Here is a 21,658-nt window from a genome sequence, read left to right as displayed (position 1 = left end):
CTTTAACTGACCCCATTCTTATCTGCATTCTGATCTTCTACACTTGCAACATTATTGCCCATTAAGATCTACTAAATAGTATTTTAGGCTTTCTCTAAACAACTTTGGCAAAATCTCCCACCTCCTTGTGCAAGCCAGTTCAAAGGCTTTTGAATCAGAGTGTTAAGCAACAACCTCCCTTCTTTGGTATTAAGTTTCTGTATCGGTCAGCTTTTCATTGATGGGCAAAATACTTGACATACACAACTTAAAGGAGAAAAGGTTTATTTTGGCTCACAGTTTCAGAGGTTTCAGTATGTTCATGTGGCCGCGCAGAAAAACGATTGTGGGGAATGGCATGGTAGAGGAAAGCTGATCATGGTATGTGGGAAACAGAGAGCAATGGAGGAGGAAGGGGTCAGCGACCAGAAAATTCCCCAAGGTCAGACCCCCATGTCACAGACACACCCAGAAGTATGCTTTATTAATCTTCTATGTGTTTCTAAAGCCAATCACATTGAAAATCACCAACAAGTCGCACATACATTTATTATAGATTTTCTTTATTACACTGATGAACATTTATGTTGAGTCTTTAGCTGTAGTGAATAATAGTTATATAAACGTAAGAGTAGAGATATTTCTGTGCAACCATTTATTTCAATCCTTTTGGATATATACTCAAATGTGGAGTTTCTGGATCATATGATAGTTCTATTTTTAGTTTTTTTTTGGTCCTGGGATTGAAGTGTGGACCTTGCACTTGTGAAGCATCCCCACATCATCTGAGCTAAATATTTGGACCCTCTATTTTCAAATCTTTGAGGACATTTTATACTGTTTTCTGTAAGTGCATGATTTTACATTCTCACAAACAATGTATAAGAGTTTCAGTTTCCCCACATTTTGCCAATGCCTTTGTTTTTTGTAATAGCTACCCTAAAATGTGTATGGTATTATCCTTGTTGTTGTGATTACATTTCCCACGATTAATGATGGTAAGCACTTTTGTGTGGTGGCCACTCATATGCATTTATTTATTAATATATAATTATTTTGGGAAAAATGCCTGTCCAAGTCTTTTGATCATGTTTAAAACAGGTTACTTTTTAAGTAAGATCTTATCAGTTATATGGATTTAAATATTTTCTCCCTTTCCATAGTTTGCCTTTTCAGCATCGTTTCCTTTGCTCTATACAGGCTTTTTAGTTTGATGTGGTCCTACTTTCATATTTTGACTGTTGTTACCTATATTTTCAGTGTCACAGCCAAAAATCAAGAGTACTATCAAGAAACTTTCTCCTGTTGTTTTTTTTTTGTTTTGGTACAGAGGCTCGAACTAGATAACCTTGAGCTTGTGAGGCAGGGAGTGGAATCACTGAGCCAAATCCCTGGCCCTTTCCTTAATTTTTTCTAGGTGTTCTAGACTTGTTTTGCTTTGTGTGTGTGTGTGTGTGTGTGTGTGTGTGTGTGTGTGTGTGTGTACAGTGTTTGCTATGAACTGCAGGTTTGTGCCCCTTTTCCCAATTTCATAGGTTGGAATGATAACCTTCAATGTGATATCATTAGGGGTGGGGCTTTTGGAAGGTATTTAGGTCTGGATGAGATCATGAGGGCAGACAATGCTTCTAATGAGACGTGGAAGTTCCATTTCCCAATATAGTCTATAGTTTTGTGGGACTAGATCTCACTCTTCCACCATAAACATAATGAGAAGAAGTCTTTACGTAGAGACTCCTCAGCAGACATCAAATCTGCAGATTCTTTGATCATAACTTTCCAGCCTACAGATCTTATGCGAGGAAATGTTTGCTGTGCACACCACCTAGCCAATAGTGCTCTCTTATTGTGGCCTAATTGCCTAAGGCTCTACCATTGGAACTTTAATGAAGACAGTGTTGAATGTGTAGACTTCTTTGCATAGTATGGACATTTAAAAAATATCATCTCTCATTCCATCACAGTGAAACATCTATCCATTCATGTGTCTTCTTTAATTTTAATTTTGTAGTTTTCACTTTACAAACGCTTTATCTCCATCAATACATCAGAAGTTTATTTTTATTTTTATTTATTTATTTATTTTTGGTACTTAGAATGAAACTGTGGACCTTGCAGTTGCCATGTCGGCACTGTGCCACTGAGCTTTATCCCTGGCACAAGAAGTTTATTTTTAAGTACATATTTTACTCTTTTTGATAAGGTTTTAAATGAGATTTATTCTGAGTGAAGAACAGGTGAAGATGGGTGTGTAGGCGTTCACTGTGGAGTAGATCTGACTTAAATCTTTGGTATGTAAGTTCAAGTTGGTTATATTAGGTTTTTTTTGTTTGTTTGTTCTTAAATAGATCATGTTCTGGGGGAATGAGTGATGCCAGGGAAGTTCATTCTGTTGGAAACTCTCAAACGAACTCCTCACTGGATCCAACATCATGTCATTGCCTTTATTGTTAGACTGCTCATCCTCTTCTATTTTCCAACCCATGAAAAGAGAACAGATCACTTGAAACAATCAGTTTCGAGGTTTCTCTCTTCCTTTTTACTTTTAGTCAGCCAATACCATAAGAGCACCATTTCAACACAAATCAGTCTTTTGTGAGGTGGAAGTTTTTAGTTGAAATCTTTAATATAGTTTTTAATAGAAGGAGATGTGAGTGCTTACAGTGTTCTGTAGAACTTCTGTCTTCCAAAAATGTATGTTTAATGTACCAGTGCCTTCAAATGCACAGAAATAGTTATCATCCTTGGGGATTAGACATAATGGAGAGAGGCTCAGGAATACAAGAGGTTTCTCTGGGATTAACTTGGGGCTGTGGTATTTACTATGTGGACATGGTTTATGACTTGAAGGCGGTGTGGCTCTAATAGATGAGTTGGGACGCTGCCAATACTCTGTGCATCTGCAAAGGCATAGAGAATCATTTACTTATAAGAAAATCAAGAAGACAGCCACAAGGAAAACCAGAAAGCTAAAAAGTTTAAGCAAAATTTCAAAGCGAGATGGGGATTCTTGTACAATTCGGGTTTTGGTGGCCTTGAATGTGCGGTCCCACTGTGTCATGATGGCCTCTCTGGCTCCTTTCCATTTTCCTGTGCCAACCAAGCGAAACTGGTATGGTGTGCACGGGCCAAAGAAGATGGTCAAAGCGAGACGTGGGTCCGTCAACAGCATAGAGAACAGATTTGGTTTTGCATTGATAGAGGTTAGGAGTTCATCTACGTATGGGATATAATCTTCCTGTAAAGCCTTGCAGTAGTCCAAGCCATATCTTTATAAAAACAGGGATGGGACACAAAGAGATAAAATTGTTATAATCCCAGAACAAATAAAGATAATCTGTGAACATTTGTCTATGGCAAATAAATGCTGCTGCAGAATTTGCAATGGATCCCGTCTTCTCCCCTTTATGTCCATAGTAATCTAATGATAACTATATCATACCTGTGGACTCACACTGTTTCTTAAAACTCAGTCATTACTGCACTTGTGTAATATGGAGAGTCACAGAATTCCTCGGGGAAGAATTCTTGGTGATCCTATTATCAGGCTGTAGAATCATTCACTGACCGATGTGATAAGCAGCTTTACTTATCTATTATACCAGCGTTCTATAACAGAGTTCTAACTATGGCATAGGTTGAGAAGAGACAACTAAAATGCTTCTGTTGTCATGGAGTTAAGCAGTTTGATAGGGATAGATCAGTGCTTGAAGTTTCGGGATATACTATGTGAGAGTAAGAAGTGATGACATTTGCCTTGTATGCAGTGATCTAAAAACTTTCTTCTGTTGCAGAACCCTTTTCCTGTTCAAGTAACAATTTCCATTGGAGCCCAGGCAAACAGTAAAACAGATAAAATCTGAGATCGTTGAATTGATTGGTGAATCAATTCCCCTCCCTTGCCTCTGATGCTTGAGTCATAGCCACAGAACAGAGCACAAGGAGAAAGCTTTCGCCGGATAAGAGGCCAACACATTTCTTTTGCAAAAAGCCATGCTCTGGGCTTGGAGGGCCATGATAGAGTCTCTGTCTCTGCACTCAACTCTTCTGTGGTAACACAAAAGCAGCCATTGGTGATACATGAAGGGTGAGTGTGCATGCATTGTAACAAAATTTTATGGCCACCGCAGTTTGAATTTCCTGTAATATTCACATGTTGCAAAATCTTTTTCCCCACAACGATATGAAAGTGAAAAGCAAACCCCAGGTGAGGGTGAGTGGATTTGGCCCACAAACCACGGTAGGCGACACCTGCTGTGGAGCAGCAGCCTGCATGACAACCATGGAACTGACACAGACCTGCTGAATGAACGAATTAGCAGACACTTGTGGTACACAGAAGTGTTGGCTGGTAATTGTGGACAAAGTACGGAATAATGTACCTGGTAGAGGAGGGTTAGTTATACTTGGTCTGGATTCTCAACTCTGTGTAATGGCAGATAACCATCATCTGAAATAACAATTCTAGGCTGTTGAGAAACTTCTCAAGTCCCCCTTTCTTCCTCTTTCCTGTGAACGCTGTCCTTCTCCTAAGTCTCTGTGGCTTCTTCCCTTTTCTATGGTGTAACTCTCATGTGTCTGCTATTGTTTGACAGCGTCAGTTAGGACTCAAAAAGGATGCCCAAGGAATTCACTCACCCACTGTGCTTATTTTTTTTCCTTTCATTGACTTCTTCTATCATGACACTTGGTGGTGGTAACTTACTAACACCTATAAAATAAGCAAGCAGAAAATGTGAATTAACTTTATGTCTAGGTGTTTATTCGTGGATAAAATGTTTTACTTCTGCTCATTCTTCATTTCTATGCCCTGATCCACCTGATGGTATGCTTCTGGTAGTACTGAAGAGACAGATGTCTGGCTGTGTCATCAGTTATTTGACACTACATAATCACACAACTGGTTTTTCTCAATTTTGTCACTGAGATGACTGAACTTTTAAATTTTAGATGAACTATTGAGTCAATCAAAATAACAGACACAGCTTATGATTTTCAAAGCCTGATTTATCATTCTGCTGGTGATAGTAAGTCATTATGACTGACTAATTCTAATTCAATTAATTCAGAGAACAATAGAGTAGATCCTGTTTTTAAAGACTTTTGTTTTAAATAAGAGCTGAATAATAGTCTTGAAATTTCCAGTATCCGAAGTCACATGGCAAATCAAAAACATATACCCTACTATTGCTCATCTACTTACCTTTAAGGACTTGAACAACCCATCGAGCTTGTATTTCTCCTGTGGTAATTAGGGAGCCCAAGGGTTTGATGAGGCCAATAACAGCCATTGTTGGTTTTTTCAGATGTGGGGGAAAGATATACTTGTACAATGATGCCTGGCCATCTTCAACTTTTACCACCAATTTATCAAGGAAGGGGAAATCAAAGGTGTATCCAGTGGCAAAAACAATGATATCAATGGGTTCTTCTTTTGGGGTGTTGTTAAATATGACAGAATTTTCCTTCACTTCCTTTATGCTTGGCTTGATCAGCACTTTTCCAGTGGTGATACGGCCTGGAAGCTCATCATTTATCACAGGCTCTCTCGGGTGAATCCTAACAAAGTAAGGACAGGAAAGAGATCTAGTGGTGAGAAATGTAGCCAGCACCCCCATTTTCTTCTCCTTCCTCTCTCCATTTTGAAGCTCAGCCCTTGGCTAGATAAAGAGTTGCTTGTTTGGAGAGATGTTACCCCTGGAGGATGGACTCATAATGTCCAAAGATTATAAAATATGTGTACCATTTACTAGAGTTTGGCAGTGGAAGAACTTCCCCTACTTCTGCTTGTTTTGCTGATGTTTAGCTATGGTTGTTGTTCTAGAGATAGCTCGAGGTTGAAGGGCTACAAGGAAAAGCAGGGACTTCCATATCTAATGAGCGCTGTCAGATACCCTATCCTGTCGTTCTTCCTCCAAAAAGTGCATTATATAACAGATATATGTATGTGTTAAAAAGAAATAAGCACAGGTTTATCTTTTTCTGGCTGTGTACTTGGAATCATAAGACTAGCACTGTATGAGTTGGTTTTCATAAGCTGAGCCATGTTTAGCTGATGCTGAATATCCAAAAGAGACAGTGTGTACAACATAAACAGAACTGGTGTGAGAAGTAGTAAGAGTTGGTTTTTTTTTTTTCTTCAGTTGTGTGTTTCAACTTAACAGAGCTTTAGGAAGTCATATGGACTATGTGGGCTTTCTTGTATTCTTCTGTAAGATAGGGATACTAACAACTTGCCATATTTAGGCCACTGGGTGGAATGAAAGAGTGTTTGATGCTTATGATAGGCTATATGTAGGAACTTTGGAAATGGTAAAAGATTAACTAAGTCAGAAAGAGAGAAGGGTGATAGTTCTTTAGTCCTGTGATCCACCATTGAGGCTTGATAAAATTTATGGTAAAAAGAACTATGGTGGAAAGAGTCAAAGCTCCCGAGAAGACTGGCGGTGGGAGAGGAGATAAGAAATAAGAAAAAAAATGATCACAATAAAAAGAGGGACGTGTCAAGGAGAAGGCAGAAGTGACAAAGGGGAGAGTATCTGCCATTGGTGTTGTGTGGGACCACTCATCCATGTGGGGTCCGGAGTGAATTTTGTTTCTTTTTATTGAGTTTATTGGTATATTTTAGGTATACAGTACAGTTATATTCATTATTGGGATCCTGTACCTTCACATGACAGGTCTTGGTTCTCATTTTTTTCACCTTGTTCCTGCCTCCCTTTACCCCCTCCTCCTCTCCCCATTTACAAACTCTTTTATTTCCATTTTTTCATTTTCTAATTTTTTTTCTTATTCCTTTTCCCCTATCCTTCCCACTTTCCGTACAACTTTAAATATTTTCATCCTATTTCACATTGTTAATTATCTTATTAGTATCTTGTGTACTGTTAGAGTTTTTCACACCAGAGAAGCTATTCGGTATGGAGTGAAATTTTGAGGGAGCACAGACAGGATCTCTATGCTGTAGTGTTTCTTGCTCATTGATTTTCACTGTAGAGCCTTAGTGAATTAAAAAGTAATACATTTGGTTCCAGATAATGAGGTAAGTCACAAGTTGTAACTAAAGGGAAGGACTAAATTTAAGATCATCTTGACCAGGACAACAAATCACTGTCATTAGAAAGATGAAAGTACAACTATAGTATTGAATTTTTCTAGGACAGTGAAACAAATGTGTTGCTTTTGTCAACAAAATCATAGGCAAATCATTTGCTTTTGTTTAATGTAACTCCTCAAGGTCACAGAACTTTCTCACTATGAAATGAGCTCTGGAAAGTGACTAAATTTGGCTAGATCTCAGTTATCCCATAATGAAAGGGGGATTATGCCATATAATACTAAGAGATAAATATGTAATTTCATTTACCAGGTACTTAACACAGGTATTACTATCACTAGTATGGAAAAATTTAATCCTCCAACCATATTGCCAAAATATTGCATGTTTTGTTTTGTCCTGGAAAGATTTAGCTTCCATCTCTCTAACAGTTTTTGGTATATACATTATACTTACTTGTCTTCTGGTATTAAGCCATAATTTGTATGATTGAACCAGCTGTTCATCTTGTTTGCTATCAACCAAGTCACAATTGGAGTTGGGAGGAAATTTCTGAGTACAGTTTGAAATCGTGTGGTGAACAGCATGTCCCATGGGTACCCTGAGTCAAAGACTCGGCTGAGCACCCATGAACCTCCTGTGGTACTGAGGAACACCTGGAAGTCATGAAAGAGATTTGAGAACAGTTAGGAATTGAAAGGCACCCTCAAAACACACCCTTGATAAGTCTAGCTTCTTTTAACTACTATCTAAAAGTTACTGTTTTGGAATAATAGTGTGCATATATGAAGTATTAAATTGAAAGAGAACAAGGGAAAAGAAAAAAAATGAGAAAATGCAAAAATGGAAATAAAGTGTTTGTAAATGGGGAGGGGAGGAGGGGGTGAAGGGAGGGCAGGAACAAGGGGTAAAAATGAGAACCAAGACCTGTCATGTGAAGGTACAGGTTCCCAGTAATGAATGTAACTGTATTGTATATCTAGATTGTACCAATAAACTCAATAAAAGTAAAAAAAACTTGAATTACTACCAATATTGAACATGTTACATTTTTTATCACTAAGAGATATGCTGAATAAAAAGCATCTAGAAATGTACAACAAAAAGTCTTAGGACACATTAATGAGCATTTATTTGGCAGCCTGGAGTTACTATGGCAAGACTTCTGAAGCCCAAAGTCTCAAGTGAGAAGACAATGAACAGTTGAATACAATTCTCAATTCTCTAAATTTATTTGGCAGCCTGGAGTTACTATGGCAAGACTTCTGAAGCCCAAAGTCTCAAGTGAGAAGACAATGAACAGTTGAATACAATTCTCTACTGTAATATTAGCCAGTAAGAACAGGATGGAGCAGAAATTTGGAGTTTTCTACAAATGTTGTTTCAGCACCAACCACTGGTTTTGTTGGCATTAACATTCCGTAATAAGTTAGATGGGGTGCTTGCTTTTACTTTCCTTTTTTTAAATTTAAATGGATGGCTCCTTGGGATTAGTAGCTCAGTGGGTTCCCAAAACACAGTACTTGTTTATGTATCAATACAATAAACAATTTCCTATATAACTGTTTGAAAAACAAAAAAATTAACTAACTAGTAGCTACCTTGCTGATACCAAACAATACAGCTAATATATTCATTTTTTCTTCCACTAGACCATGGAAGGCCACAGCTATAGTGTTAGTGTTTTTGTTGGACTGTATGACATCACAAAATGATTTACACCGCTCTGGAATGCCACAAGACCTTCAGGCTCCTCAGGGGTTCTGACCTGAGCTATGTGTGTTGATCTGCCCTCTATGTGTCTCAGTGTAGAAGCAGATAGGGTATTTTTTTCAATATGAATTATGTTAGAAGTCAAGGACACTTTACTGATAACGAAACAATATGTTTGACAAAGCAACATGTTTTCTTCCTCCTCCTCCTTCTCTTTCTTTTTTGAGTACAGGGGATTGAACCCATAGCCTCACACTGATCTATATAGTCCCTCCGTTTTTTTATTTTGTAGTTTATGTCTCAAAAGGGTCTCACTCAATTGCCCAGGCTGGCCTTAAAGTTGTGATCTTCCTGCTTGAGCCATTTGAGAAGCCATTGTTAACTGGTTACAAAGCATGTTTTTGGATTGAAGAAATTTCCAAATGAATAAAGAAACAACAACAAAAATATTATGTACCCAAATGTAGCAATCATAGTGCATGGAGCTCTGGTTCCCTTTCTGGAAAAAAAACCATTTAATGATTGATTCATTGATTGATTACAGGAAACTTAGCAATGCGGCAGAGTTATCCTGAAGTAAGTAAGAGAATAGAGCTCCTGAAACCAAAGTTAACACAGGACCATCTGCTATGAATGTGACTTGTGGGTGAAGGAGTTATTAGCATTTCAATATGAGAGTATTCTATGGGAAGAGACTATGCAGAGGATTGATTTGTTGGTCAGTATGTTCTGCATGAGTGATTGACAATGCACAGATGGACTGTGGGGAGAGTTGCCAGGATAAAGGGAAGAATTAAGAGCCTGGGCTTTGAGTGAAACACACTAGGGTTTCAGGACCTGCTGTAGTGGCATTAGGCAGGTTACCTGACCTCTCTCAACCGTAGTTTCTGCATCTGTGATAGTACCTACTTCAGTGGCTTGTTTTGATGACTAGATGAAATAATGCAGTGAAAACATTTAGTGCAATGAGTGGGAAACAGCAGTCTCAAAAACTTGGTGTGGTTTCTGTAATTATTCTTTGGAAGACAATGCAAAAGTCTCAGTGTGAGACCTGGCAATAAATAAGGTAATAATGGGCAAATGGCGACTGTAACAAGGAAAAATGACCAGGATCTTTTGACCTATGGGCCTAAGGAAAAGATGTCTTATAGCTCTTGTTGAATAGCCAGTAAAATGACAAAAATACCAAAGGAGAGAGGTTGGTTTTAGAGGAAAGATGACCACTGGAATTCACTGTAAAATTTATGACAACTCAATAAAAAATACTTTAAAATACATTGTAGCTGAGTACAGTGGTGCAACACTCTGGCTGTCTGAGGTAGGAGGATCACAAACTTGAACTCAGGATAGTCAACTAAGAGATTTAGTAAGACTCTATGTCAAAAAAACCCAAAAAACAGTCTGTTCGTGTAGTTGAGTATGAAGGCCCTGGATTGAATCCATAGTGACACCAGAGAAAAGTTTTGGGTGTTGGCATTTTTGCTCATTTACATTTATCATGGTGTCAAACATCACGTACTCGTGGTATGAACATTAAGATAAAGCTCTTCACTGAGCATTACCAAGAGTGGTACCTTTTTTGCTAGGTGACTGGCCTCCACAGCAATGTCTGTGCCAGAATTTCCCAGTCCAACCACAAGCACTCTCTTGTCCTTAAATATGTCTGGATGTTTATACTCTCGGCTGTGAAAGTACTGGCCTTTAAAGGTATTTATACCTATAGAGAAAAACAGAGACAAATAGGGAATTTATACCGTCACCTTATATTTTTCCTTTGATAATATCCCTTTGACACGTGATTTAGGGTATTTTTGCCAATATACTTGAGTGTGAGGAAATCTAACATAGGAACACAGTGTTTTACACAATGTAGCTATGGGTAAAGATGGGTAATAACTCCATCTCACTAAATAGGCCTCCAGTTGTCTTACATGATGATCAACTAAGTCAAACTATCAGGGTAAAAGTAATGTTCAGCAAAAGTGTAAGGAGTCATTGCCGTTTAAAGGTTGATGAAGCCAAAGGGGTGATAATATTCTACATACTAATACTTGATTTATGTGTACTGTACTAGTTTTCATAAACTAGTAGCAAGAGCAATGACATTAAAGGGAAATAGAATCAGTGCCTCCATTCAGCAGACTTTTGGGAATATGTGCTGTGTACCTGGCACTGTGTTGGATGATATGAGGGAAATAAAATAGGTGTTTACAGAGATCCATATGAGTTGCCGAAGTTCACCGGTATTTCACCTTGGTACTGACTGTAACTCTGGCTGAGTTTGCTGAGTGAGCCAGACTTGGCACAGAGTTATGTCTAGTGGGCTAACTACTATAGATGTCTCATGCAGCTTGTGCCAGATCTCATTGAGACTTTCACTGCAAATGGAGAGCTTTGGAAAACACTTTCAAAGTCGTGTGACTCAATCAGAAGTAATGTGTGCTGAACAAAGAACCTAGTTTTTCTAAGATAAAGAAAAAGTGATAAGACACCTAGATTCTCAGGGGATAAGTACATATGCTCGTGGGAAGCAGCCTTCCTATGGAATTTCTGGCTGCTCTTTGGCTCACTTTGAATCATTGGAACTGCAGCATGAATCCTGGTTAAAAGCCATCCATGATCCAGAGCACTTAGCATTTGGCAAGGATGACATCATGTTCAAATATTACCTCAGTTCAGAGATCCTATATGAATGAAAGAACTGCTGAGAAAGTATAGCTGGAAAAGCCTAAGGAGAATTGTAGAATTATCTCTAGATGTTTAGATTTAGCATAGATTCTGTCAGTGTTAGATTGCTTTGAGGCACAGATGAGCAACAATGAGACTGTGTGGCTGAATTTCCTATGGATTCGTAGGAGGGCAGAGTAAGAACTCATATTAGGTGAATGTACTTTTGTTGATGAGCACATGCAGTGAACAAAAGCAATGATTTTGGGAAATTATGCATCTAGTTTACCTGTGATATCTATTTTTTTTCTGAGAATTTTGGGCTCATTTTGGATTTGCTTTCAAAGCCTTTTATTTATATGTTAAGTGACTCTGAACTTGTGTCATAGTCAACAAATGCCCCACGGTGTATGTACAGTCTAAGCAAGTCTGCTGGAGTGCACGTGGAATTGGGAGGATTCCATTTCAAATCTAGAATCACAGAAAATTAGAGCTCAAAGTGTCCTTGGCCATCATTTAGCCAGAGATTTCAGATTGGTAGTGCCTGACAAAAAAGGAAAGAAAAGAGGATGCAAATCTACAAGAGCCTCCCTTGCTTGATTTCTGATGCACAGCACTGGGGAAAGTCATGCAAACTCATCCATTTATGGTGGATAAAGAGGCTTAGAAAGGTGTAGGAAGAGGCCAAAGAGCACAAACTTCTCATTGTATACCTTCTGAATCCCAATGTCATTCCACTCAAAGCGAGTACACTGGTTTAGTTGCTTTCAGGGTATGCTTTATCCTAATCTGACATGACGAGGGGCAGATCCAGGACCATAGTAAGTATGAGTTTAGTGAACATGAGTGTTGGGATCCCTGTATGTCATACGCAGACTGATTATTCGCTAGATTCCCTTAAGAACAGACTGCCTGCTGTCGTATTGTCTTCTGTATTCTTAGCATCTCGTGCCCTATATTGTAGCTACTAAATAAATGCAATTTCACTATTCCACTAAACCTCCAAGATTTTTGGTTACCCTTCATCAGGTGCTTCTTCCTGAGAGAATGAGAGGTTGGATGCTCACAGCTTTGCTCTGCAGGCAGGAACTCACAGAGGGTTCTGTTGTTTTGTGATTTAATGAGAGTCTATCTTTGTGCACAAGCAGAGACTTTTGAGTCAAGGATGTTTAGAAAAACTTTCTGCATTAGGGAAAAGATTAAACTTGGATCTTTTCCACTCCATGATTCTATTCCATGAGAATCCTTAGGATATATTTTGTCCTATTGTGAGCTGATTATATGACCTCTGGGGCAGATACAGGAAAATTATTGGAACATTAGTTTATTACCTTGTAAGTTTTGGGATCAGTCAGACTATATATGTAGATGATTTGGAGGCAAGTTTTTTCAAACTGTTAACATTTACTACAGGTAAAATAGAATAACCACTGCAATTTCTATTCCCTCTAGTAGAAATGCAATTGCAATTTGACAATAATTAACCGTAGTCATATTTGCAAAAGTCAGATAAAGAAACTGAGATGCAAGGATTTATTAACTTATCCTCCAAGATTCATTGCCCTGTTGGCTATGATGCAGTGCCATACAGCTCTGATCTAGTTAATTGCTATGGCTCATACAGAACAAACAGGTAAAAAATCAGACTCCTTCTTCTTTACACACAGATTTACGTTTGTGGCCTCTAAGGTCAGCTTTGGCAATGTGCACCTCATCTAAGTGTCTCATATTTCAGAAGAGGTTCTGAGTGCTGTTTTTCATTATGGAGGCACATGGAACGTCAGTGAAGCTAAGTCTGTTTAGTGAGCTATCCGTCATTCTCTTGTTTGTTTTAATTGTGTGGAGAGTATTCTGCCTACAAAAAATAACTGTTACCCACCAAATTTAGCCATTGAATAAACATGTGATTAGAGTGCATCCCCAGGCCAGTTAGGCATCAGGATGAATCCTGTAAGAAAATTGAAATTCATTTTTAGAAAATTCTGTACCTGGAAAGGAACTTAGTGGCAGATTAGGGTCAGTGAAGAAACCCGTGCAAACCATGACAGCATCAAAGATGGCTGAGTTTTGCTTCCCTTCATGCACAGTGACCACTTCCCACTGGCCAGAGTCATCAAAATCTGGGCACTTTGTTATACTGCAGACTTTGGTCTGAAAAAGAATGATAAGCATGATTAAGAGTTAGTTCCTCTAGTAGCTTGCTGGTTGATATAGCAATTAACATTTCAAAAGTTCTAGAGTACAGAGTAAACATAATTAATAAGAGGAATCCTAGAAGCCTAATCAGGCTTTTGGCCTGACCAGTATTTGTTGGATGGAACTATTCTAATCTAGAGTTTGGAAGGGTACCTTTGAGAAGTGGTAAAAATCCAAGAATGTGAACTGATTTGCTCAAATTTTCTCAGCAATGGGTACGACCAAGATTATAATCTAGAATTCTGATGTATTTCTGTTGTGTATGTTATTTTACACAGAGCTCTCTCTTTAACAATAGTTCCTTTAATGGAGGCATAGATTACATATAACTGAAAAATAAAATTAGTCGCAATTATCTTAGGTTATGGAAGGTCTTATGGAATATGTTGCAGAAATTTTCTCAGGTCTAAAGAGCTGTTGAAAAGTGCTAACCTCATGGGCTGAATATTTTGGGAGTGGTCCGAAGTTTAAAGAGTCTAGTTTTCATTCTCATTGAGTGCTTATATGCCCATAAATACTAAGTTCTGATTTAGGAAATTAATTCATTTTGTGGTGACAGAGATTGTAACCAGATCTTCATGTATTCTAGACAGGTGGCTCAGCCCTGGCCCCAGGAATTATATTTATATTAAATCTAATACGAATCAAATTTAAAAGAAAAATGTATTCACTAAACACAATTTAGTGCTTTGTTTGCTTCTCATGTTTCTTCTAAGGAATTTACTGTTTGTCTTACAGTGTTCAAATGACCTATTGGGTCTTTACATTTTGTTAGCAATTCTATCTTCTAGAAAAGTTGTCATTAATCTCGGCCTTCACAGTTTCTGTAAGCTTACACTGCTATTTGTAAAGTTATGCCTTCACAGCATTTCAGGTGCTGTTGGACTTTGTGTCTCCAACCTAGCTTGTTGAAGGCTGTATCTGTTTCCAAGTAAGCTGTACACTGCAAGTCTGAATGTGTAACAATATTTAATGTGTTTAGAGTTCCTCATGTAGCATGGTTTGAGAAATCTGACCCAATGAGTTCATGTGACCTTTTCTGTACTGGTACAGTTCACTGTAATAAATTTTAAGAAAATCTTACCAGTTCAGCATGTCATGTGTAGGACCTGGGTGGTTATGCTATACATAGATAGTAGAAAGTAGGCAAATATTTCCTAACTACTAATTGATGTTTTGTTCCTTACCTTGAATTGAATGCACTTTAGAAGGTTAAACTGCTTTGCATACATTTTGAGATATTTTAGGTATAGATCATTGGGTAAAAAGTTTGGATAATCTTCTGGGAATGGAAAATCTGAGTAACAAGACATCTCTTTGCTGCTGTTGGATACCACAGACTTGTAGAGACTGGCTCTTCCTTCTTCAACATGTTCCTGCACAAAGAGCACACACACATGAGCATAACGCACACCCCCCCACACATACTGGATGATAACTTTTTTAGAAATCTAAAATGTTGACCAAGTGTAAGGCGATACGTGTGATATGTGGCACCTCCCACATTCCTAATGGGAGTTGCTGTTCTGCAATTGGAAAATGATGAACATTGGGCTCCAGTATAAAATATATGGTCAAAATTACTATTGTGTTCACTACATGCTGACAAATAAATCTGGGATGAACTGACTTGTTCATAAACAACCAGTATCACTGCAAAGTACAGGACAATATAGAAATGGACAAGAGCTTAGATGAACAGTTTGCTAGGCATTTTTCTTGCATTGAATAGTCTTGGAAAAGATTATGGAGAAGTGGGTTTTATGTTGTGAATGCTTTGTATCCAGTGTTAAGGTATTTGGATTTTTATAGAAAGTCATGGCAGTATGCTGAACATTTTAAACATAGTGGTAATTCCTGTTGAACTTTGGAAAGATACTGGTTCTGCAAAAGATGAACTAGAGGGGACTCAAGAAAAGAGAAGGAAACTAGTTAAAAGCCGAAATTACAAATTTGTTTGATACTAAATGGAGACTTGAGCAGAAGTAATGGCAGGTGGAATACAGAGTAGGTGGGGAATTGTTTGATTGTATGGAGGTAGAACACATAGGATGTACAAGACCAGTTGAATTTATGAGGGAGAATAAATGGGTTTAAGATTCCCATATTGCTAAACTGTGATAGCATGCTCTAACTACTTTGCTAGCCCCAGTTTTGACTACAAGAGCTTGTAAACATTAATGTCTTATAGTATTATCAAAGATACTACAGTAATGTCTTTATCTGTGCACAGTTTCCATCTCAGATGGTGTTTTGGAGGATTGTTCTCCTGATTGAGAATATTCTAAGTATTTTTGTATTATTTGTCATCTAATTGATGTAGTTTCTGTTTCCATGGAAATAAAAAATTATTTTATATATGTAGGCAAGGGGAAAAACAAACACAGATTTCACATATGGAAACAACTTTGTTTCACTAAAGGCTGTGGATCTAGATTTGCATGAGATGTGCAGTTGGGTCTGGCGGACAGAGCCTGAAATCCCGTACACTGCAGTCTCAGGTCCTGCATTGGAGCTTCTGGTTCTGGTTCTGCTCCCCAGGTTCTGGACTTTCCTGCCTGTCCCAGTCATTCCATTCTCTTCCTCACTTTGTGGGCTTCTTTGAAAACAGTGCTTCCTTTTATCCCTGGGTAAAGGTAGTAAGGCTGCTGACATGCCTCCCACTAGAGCTCAGCCCATTTCTCTTTTACAGCTTTAGTGCCCCCCCCCTACAGCAGAAATTTCTAGTCACTGAAGAGCAATCAGCCCAAGTGGAAGAAATGCAGCTCTCTTTGTTCACTACCAGTCAAGCCATTCTCTAATGGGCAAATAAAAGCAGCTGAAACCCCACTTACAGTGAATCTCCACAGCCCCCCAAGGTCGTCACTCCTCTCAAAGCAGGTGGGCTGCAGTCCCTCTTCTAGACAGCACTTGATGGAGCCCAGGCCAGTGACGCCAGCTCCCACGATGGCCACTCGTCTGACCATGTTCTCCTGTGTGGGGAAAACGAAGTGGAGGTTTTTATTCACAGAAGCCCTAACCCCACCCTTGGCTTCTCTTCACAAACCAGGAAAGAGAACTTGGAAGATTAAGGGATTTACTGTTTGCGTCCTCTGTAGTCTTCTCTGGTGTGTGAATGTGCAGAGAGCAATGTTCAGGTTGTTAGTTTCATCCCTGGGCTTAGTTGTGTTTCCATCCCTCAATCCGAGCAGGCACCAAGCAGGGGTACAGCGGTGCTTGAGGCCATGGATTCTGGCACAGTTCCTGAAATTGGACCCTTTTGTGGCAGTTCTTGCCTTCTGGACTGTGCTGCCTCCAGCCTCCCATCTCTGGCCTTAGAGCTGCAGACCAGGAGAGGCTCACTGTGTCAGACACATTCTTTCGTCACCTACACGGAGGCTCCAGTCGTGCTGCTGGTGTATGATTCTTCACACAGAACTAGTTTATGCTCAGCAGTGGAGGAGGGAGGGGGCTGCCCTGATTATTTGTGGTGGAAAGGAAGGCATGGAAGACCACCCTCCTCTCTCCATCTGATTCTGACTCACCTCTAGGGAACTGGCAGGTGGCTACTGGCACAGGTTACAGAAACTAACCTGTGAGCTAATATTGATGAAACAAGCAGTTCTGTCAGCCATTACTGTATGATCCTGGGCCAGTTATTAAATCTCCCTGGGCCTCATAAAGTGGAGAAAATAATAATAGCTTCCTTGCAGTGTTTTCTTGAATGCAGAGGTTCCTTTTCAGTGTCCATTGAAGTGTTTTAGGGTTCTTTCCCCTAGCAGCAAGATATGATTTACCAGGGAAGAGCTTATAAGTTCCTTATGGAGGAAATCATGCTTTAGGTCCTGACAGACACTATAGAAACAAGAGCCTTATATAATTCCTCCCTTACTGGGTGTGAGAGGAGTAGTAACCCTGCATTTAGAGAGGCAGTTGAAATATAGGTGCTGGGTCTAGACACAATTGTTTCCAATCCCTGTTGTGAGTTAGCTTGGGGACATAGGAAAACTCAGCCCTTTGGAATTCTTTGTCCTCTTTTGCAAGAAAGGTTAAGATGTTAGTCTTTGTTGTGAGTCATTAGGCACGCAACAAAGAGTATCCACTTGTGTGAACAAAATGAGGCTGGGAAAAAGAGGGGTTCGCATAGGAAAGAGTCTGTGTGCAGCTGTGCACCAAAGCATGCTGGCTCTGGAAAGTCAGCAAGTGTGAGCAAAGGAAGACATTTCTGCCCCTGGCAAACATCAGGAAGCAAAGCAGATTACTTAGCGGAAGATGAGGAACCATTTCCCAAAGCTGCCTTGAGAAAGAGGGTGAGGAGCTTTCTTACTATGGCTTCACTGAAGTTGAAGAGGAGGTCACAGGCGGAAATTGTCCTCCCTCTGGGAAGGGACTAGTAGTGTTTATCCCGCCATGGTGTCCAGGAAATTTGTCCTGGGCAGAAGGAGTGGGCTTTGTGTAGCAAGCACCAGTGGGATGTATTTGTTTGCCTAGGATGTAGGAGTTTCAGGTATACACTTTTAATTGAAAGCACTAGGCTGGTTCAGTAGGAAAGAACACATGTACTCCACTATTAATCTGGGCACAGAGAAACAGGTTGTGCATTGAGGTAACTGTGGAGGCCTTGCACGAGGGACTGAACTGCCCTAGGCTCACTGTGCAAAACAGCATAGAAGCAGCTACTCTTAATCCCATCACCTGACTCAGTAATGCAAACATCTGCCTGCTGTAAGCACTTCCTAAGTCCAGGCTCTGAAACTGGCTTTAGTCAGGCAGAATCTAGATAAGAATTTTTTGTAGATACCATAAACAGGAAACCAACCATTCACATAGAGGCTGGAATCAGATGCCCTATGGTTCATAGACTCTGATTCTGAAATTCATTCTTTAACTGATTCAGTCATCATAACTTCAGTGCATGGCTTCTGTGTGGCCAGGCCTGAGGCTTGGTGTTGGAGTGTAAATTATGAACTAGGCGAATTGCCTTTTCTAGAGCATTGATCAGTCTGGTGGTTGGCGTCAGTCTCAAAGGTAACAATCATAGCTTTCTCTGTGAAGTGATAAGCCAGTGGTAGGTCTTATGTATGGATTGTATGAATGTGAAGGAGGAGGTGCTAATGCTAACTTTGAAGAGTTTGAAGTTTCATGATGGCTAATTATTAGGGATTTGGCTAATTATCGGTGATTTGGCTAGTTATCAGTGATTTAATATTTCTGTGCCTCAGTTTCCTCCTGCCCAATGTGAAGTTGGAAGTATAACTAGACTCAGAAACTGTAAAAATGAGTCAAGTGACGTATAAAAGGAACTGAGCATAGTACTTGGGACGTGCTCAAACTCTCAATAAGTGTTATTTCCATATCATTGAGCATTTTTTCTTTGTTATTTCATGAATATCTCTATGACATCTTTGAGTTTAATTTACAAATTTGCAGACCTTTCAGAAACAGCCCCTTGGGAAAACTAAAAACATCCAAATGGGATCTTGTGGAAAGTGAATGAAGTGAGTCAGGAAATAAAAGAATGCATTTTGAGAGAAAGGGAAAGTGAGGAAAAGAAAAAGAGGAAGGCATAAAGTAGCTTTCAAAATCACCCTAAAGTCTTTGGTTTAATTTTTTGGTTCAATTTTTTGGTTTAGATTTTCTTTGTGTTTCAACAGTCTTATTGAAGCTGTTCCTCATATTTCGAAAAAGCGAATGTAAAAATACAGAAATGCATAGGTAGGTAATCTTAATGTCATTACCTCTCTTAGCTAAATTCAATTCTTTACCCACTCCTTCAAGAATTTATTTTTATGAGAAACCAATGTGATTACTAAGTGCTTCTGAAAGAGAAAGTTTTGTCCCTCTTCATTTTTTAACTTTACAAGCACCTTACCCTAACGGATGAATAATAAAATTTGTTGGAAGAGACTGGCCAGTGCCTTTTGCCAAAGGAGCATTGACTGTTCCACACACTGTCTTAACTCTGCTCAAGTTTTTCTTCAACTTTGCAGCACACACTGGGCAGGTGCGGATGAGAGACTTACTGCAGGAGTCTCTGCACACAGCCCTTTATGTATGCATTGTGCATCCCCCTTTCTTTCCTTCCTCACACCCTCTGTCCCACACATCCCTCAGTGCATGAAAATGTCTCAGAAAACTGGATGGTACAGACTGCAAAAATAGCTTATCCTTAAATCGGCTGAGGTAGTTTAGGTATAATCAGAAATGGGAGGTACAGCTAGATTATCATGCGGAAGGGACGAAGATGCCCCTTCACCCCTGGAGACACAGTGGCACAAGCTGACATGAGACTTGGGTTGTGACAGGACCATGCTGTGGAATTTCTGTCTGCTAGCAGCAATTTCCCACCCCCTCAAGCCCATTCCTACAATAACCTCCAGATGACACAATTTCTGTCAGTGATGAGGTCATAGCAATTTCCCTAAGATAGAGGGGAAACTAAGAAATAACCAGGGACTGAGAATCAGTTTCCCCATATATAAAAGAGATGGCACTTAACTATCTAGAACTGATTTTGAAAACCTTGATATTTATAACTTTGTGAATTTAACTGCAAGTGTGATTAGCAAAAAAGATCTGGGAATAGCATGAAAATCAAGAAATATTCATATACATAGAACAGAACATGAAACACTTAACAATAGAAAGCACGACAAATGGTCAGCACACATTAGTAAAATTTCAGCTGTAGCTTGCTTCCCACTCCCCTCTTGTGTCAAATGTGAACATTTGGAAGACAACCTCCCAAACCTTTGTCTCAGACCATGCTAGGAGCTGTTGATGAAAGTACTGTATTTAAGAAAACTCACTGATTTCCCTTTGCATTAGAAATATAAGTTTTCCACTTAACACTTAGTTCAGTTATTTAATAATTTACCCAGAAGGGTACTTACCAGTGTACACAGAAGACTCAGTATCTGGTTTTACTGTGCTGCTATAACTGCTTGAGCACTGTTGTTTACTTTGGAGCACAGTTTCTTTATAGTCCCTCCAGGATCACGGCAGAGGCATGTTCTGGGATGTGGTTCCACCCTGAAGTACAGTAACAAAACAGGAAAATCCCAGCCCCCCCCCTTTTTCATCCAAAGGAGTCAGATAGAACATCTGGTTACTTACTTTATGTATGCGTAATTTTTTTAACAACAGTTCAGCCAGTTAGCACTCTGAAGCAGTAGAAATCAAAATGGCATGAGCCAGTTTTAAACTGGGAGTCCCCAGCACACAGAATGAGCTTGGTCCATGAGCTAATGGATGTTATGAAAGATTTGGAAGCCAAGCTTTTTTATACTTTAACTCCTTGGTTAATTGCAACAGTAAAATGCTAATAGCAATATTGGTTGACATTCACTTTGGACTCATTCTTCTGCTTGCAAGCTATAAATTTAGTTAATGAGTTATCAGTCCTATTGCTTATCAGTTTTTTAACTCATTGATCAATTGCAACAGTGAAATGCTAATATTAATACTGGTTGACATGAACTTCAGACTGATTCGTCGGCCTGCAAGCTCTAAATGCAGTTGTTGAGTTATCAACCCCATGGCTTATCAGTTTGACTCTTCAAAGGAACAAGAATAAAGTAGGACAATAATGTCAATGGCTGTTATATCAAAACTTCACTTTTAAGGATTGTGCTTGAATATTTAGAGAAGATTATTATTTTTAAAAGTTTATGCCCCATTTTATCAAAATCCTTTTAAGGGTAGACGATTGCCCAAGCACTTGGAGGAATAAAAGACAGACGTGTGGGAAGAGCATGACCTCTGAAGTCACAGGTCCTGGGTTCAAATATTGTGTTCATCAGCCAGTATTAGAGTAATCCTGGAAAAGTTATATGATCTTCCTTTTGTTAGGTCCAATTTCTTTAATTTAAAATAAGTGTAAAAAAGTAAAACAAAGTAAGTGTAATACTAACTGGTTCAAAGAGCTGTGGTGATTAGATGAAGTAATCAACATCCAGAGACTTTTATGTAGTAAATACTATAAATGATGATGATGATGATGAGGATGGTGATGGTGATGGTGATGGTGATGGTGATAATGATGGTGATGGTGATGGTGATGGTGAT

General features: G+C 39.1%; 1 protein-coding gene across 2 annotated transcripts; it reads right to left on the bottom strand.

Moving 5' to 3' along the window:
• Positions 1-2,304: 2,304 nt before the first annotated feature.
• On the bottom strand, positions 2,305-20,864 carry LOC104859370 (dimethylaniline monooxygenase [N-oxide-forming] 1). 2 transcript variants are annotated; one of them, XM_010619936.3, is made up of 10 exons: positions 20,708-20,864; positions 20,485-20,623; positions 16,447-16,584; positions 14,800-14,988; positions 13,405-13,567; positions 10,324-10,466; positions 7,493-7,692; positions 5,183-5,538; positions 4,618-4,690; positions 2,305-3,248 (listed from the first exon to the last, which is right to left on the bottom strand). In XM_010619936.3, the coding sequence occupies exons 3-10, from the start codon at positions 16,576-16,578 to the stop codon at positions 2,906-2,908; spliced, it is 1,599 nt and encodes a 532-aa protein (XP_010618238.1). In that variant the 5' UTR covers positions 16,579-16,584; positions 20,485-20,623; positions 20,708-20,864; the 3' UTR covers positions 2,305-2,905. The 2 variants fall into 2 exon arrangements, with proteins under 2 accessions (XP_010618238.1, XP_010618228.1); XM_010619926.3 differs by lacking the exon at positions 20,485-20,623 and having other exon boundaries at positions 20,708-20,860.
• Positions 20,865-21,658: the final 794 nt, after the last annotated feature.

Source organism: Fukomys damarensis, unplaced genomic scaffold (assembly GCF_012274545.1).
Source record: "Fukomys damarensis isolate Sample0158 unplaced genomic scaffold, DMR_v1.0_HiC HiC_scaffold_11, whole genome shotgun sequence".
Taxonomy (NCBI): Eukaryota; Metazoa; Chordata; class Mammalia; order Rodentia; family Bathyergidae; genus Fukomys; species Fukomys damarensis.
This window is presented reverse-complemented; position numbering and strand designations above follow the sequence as displayed.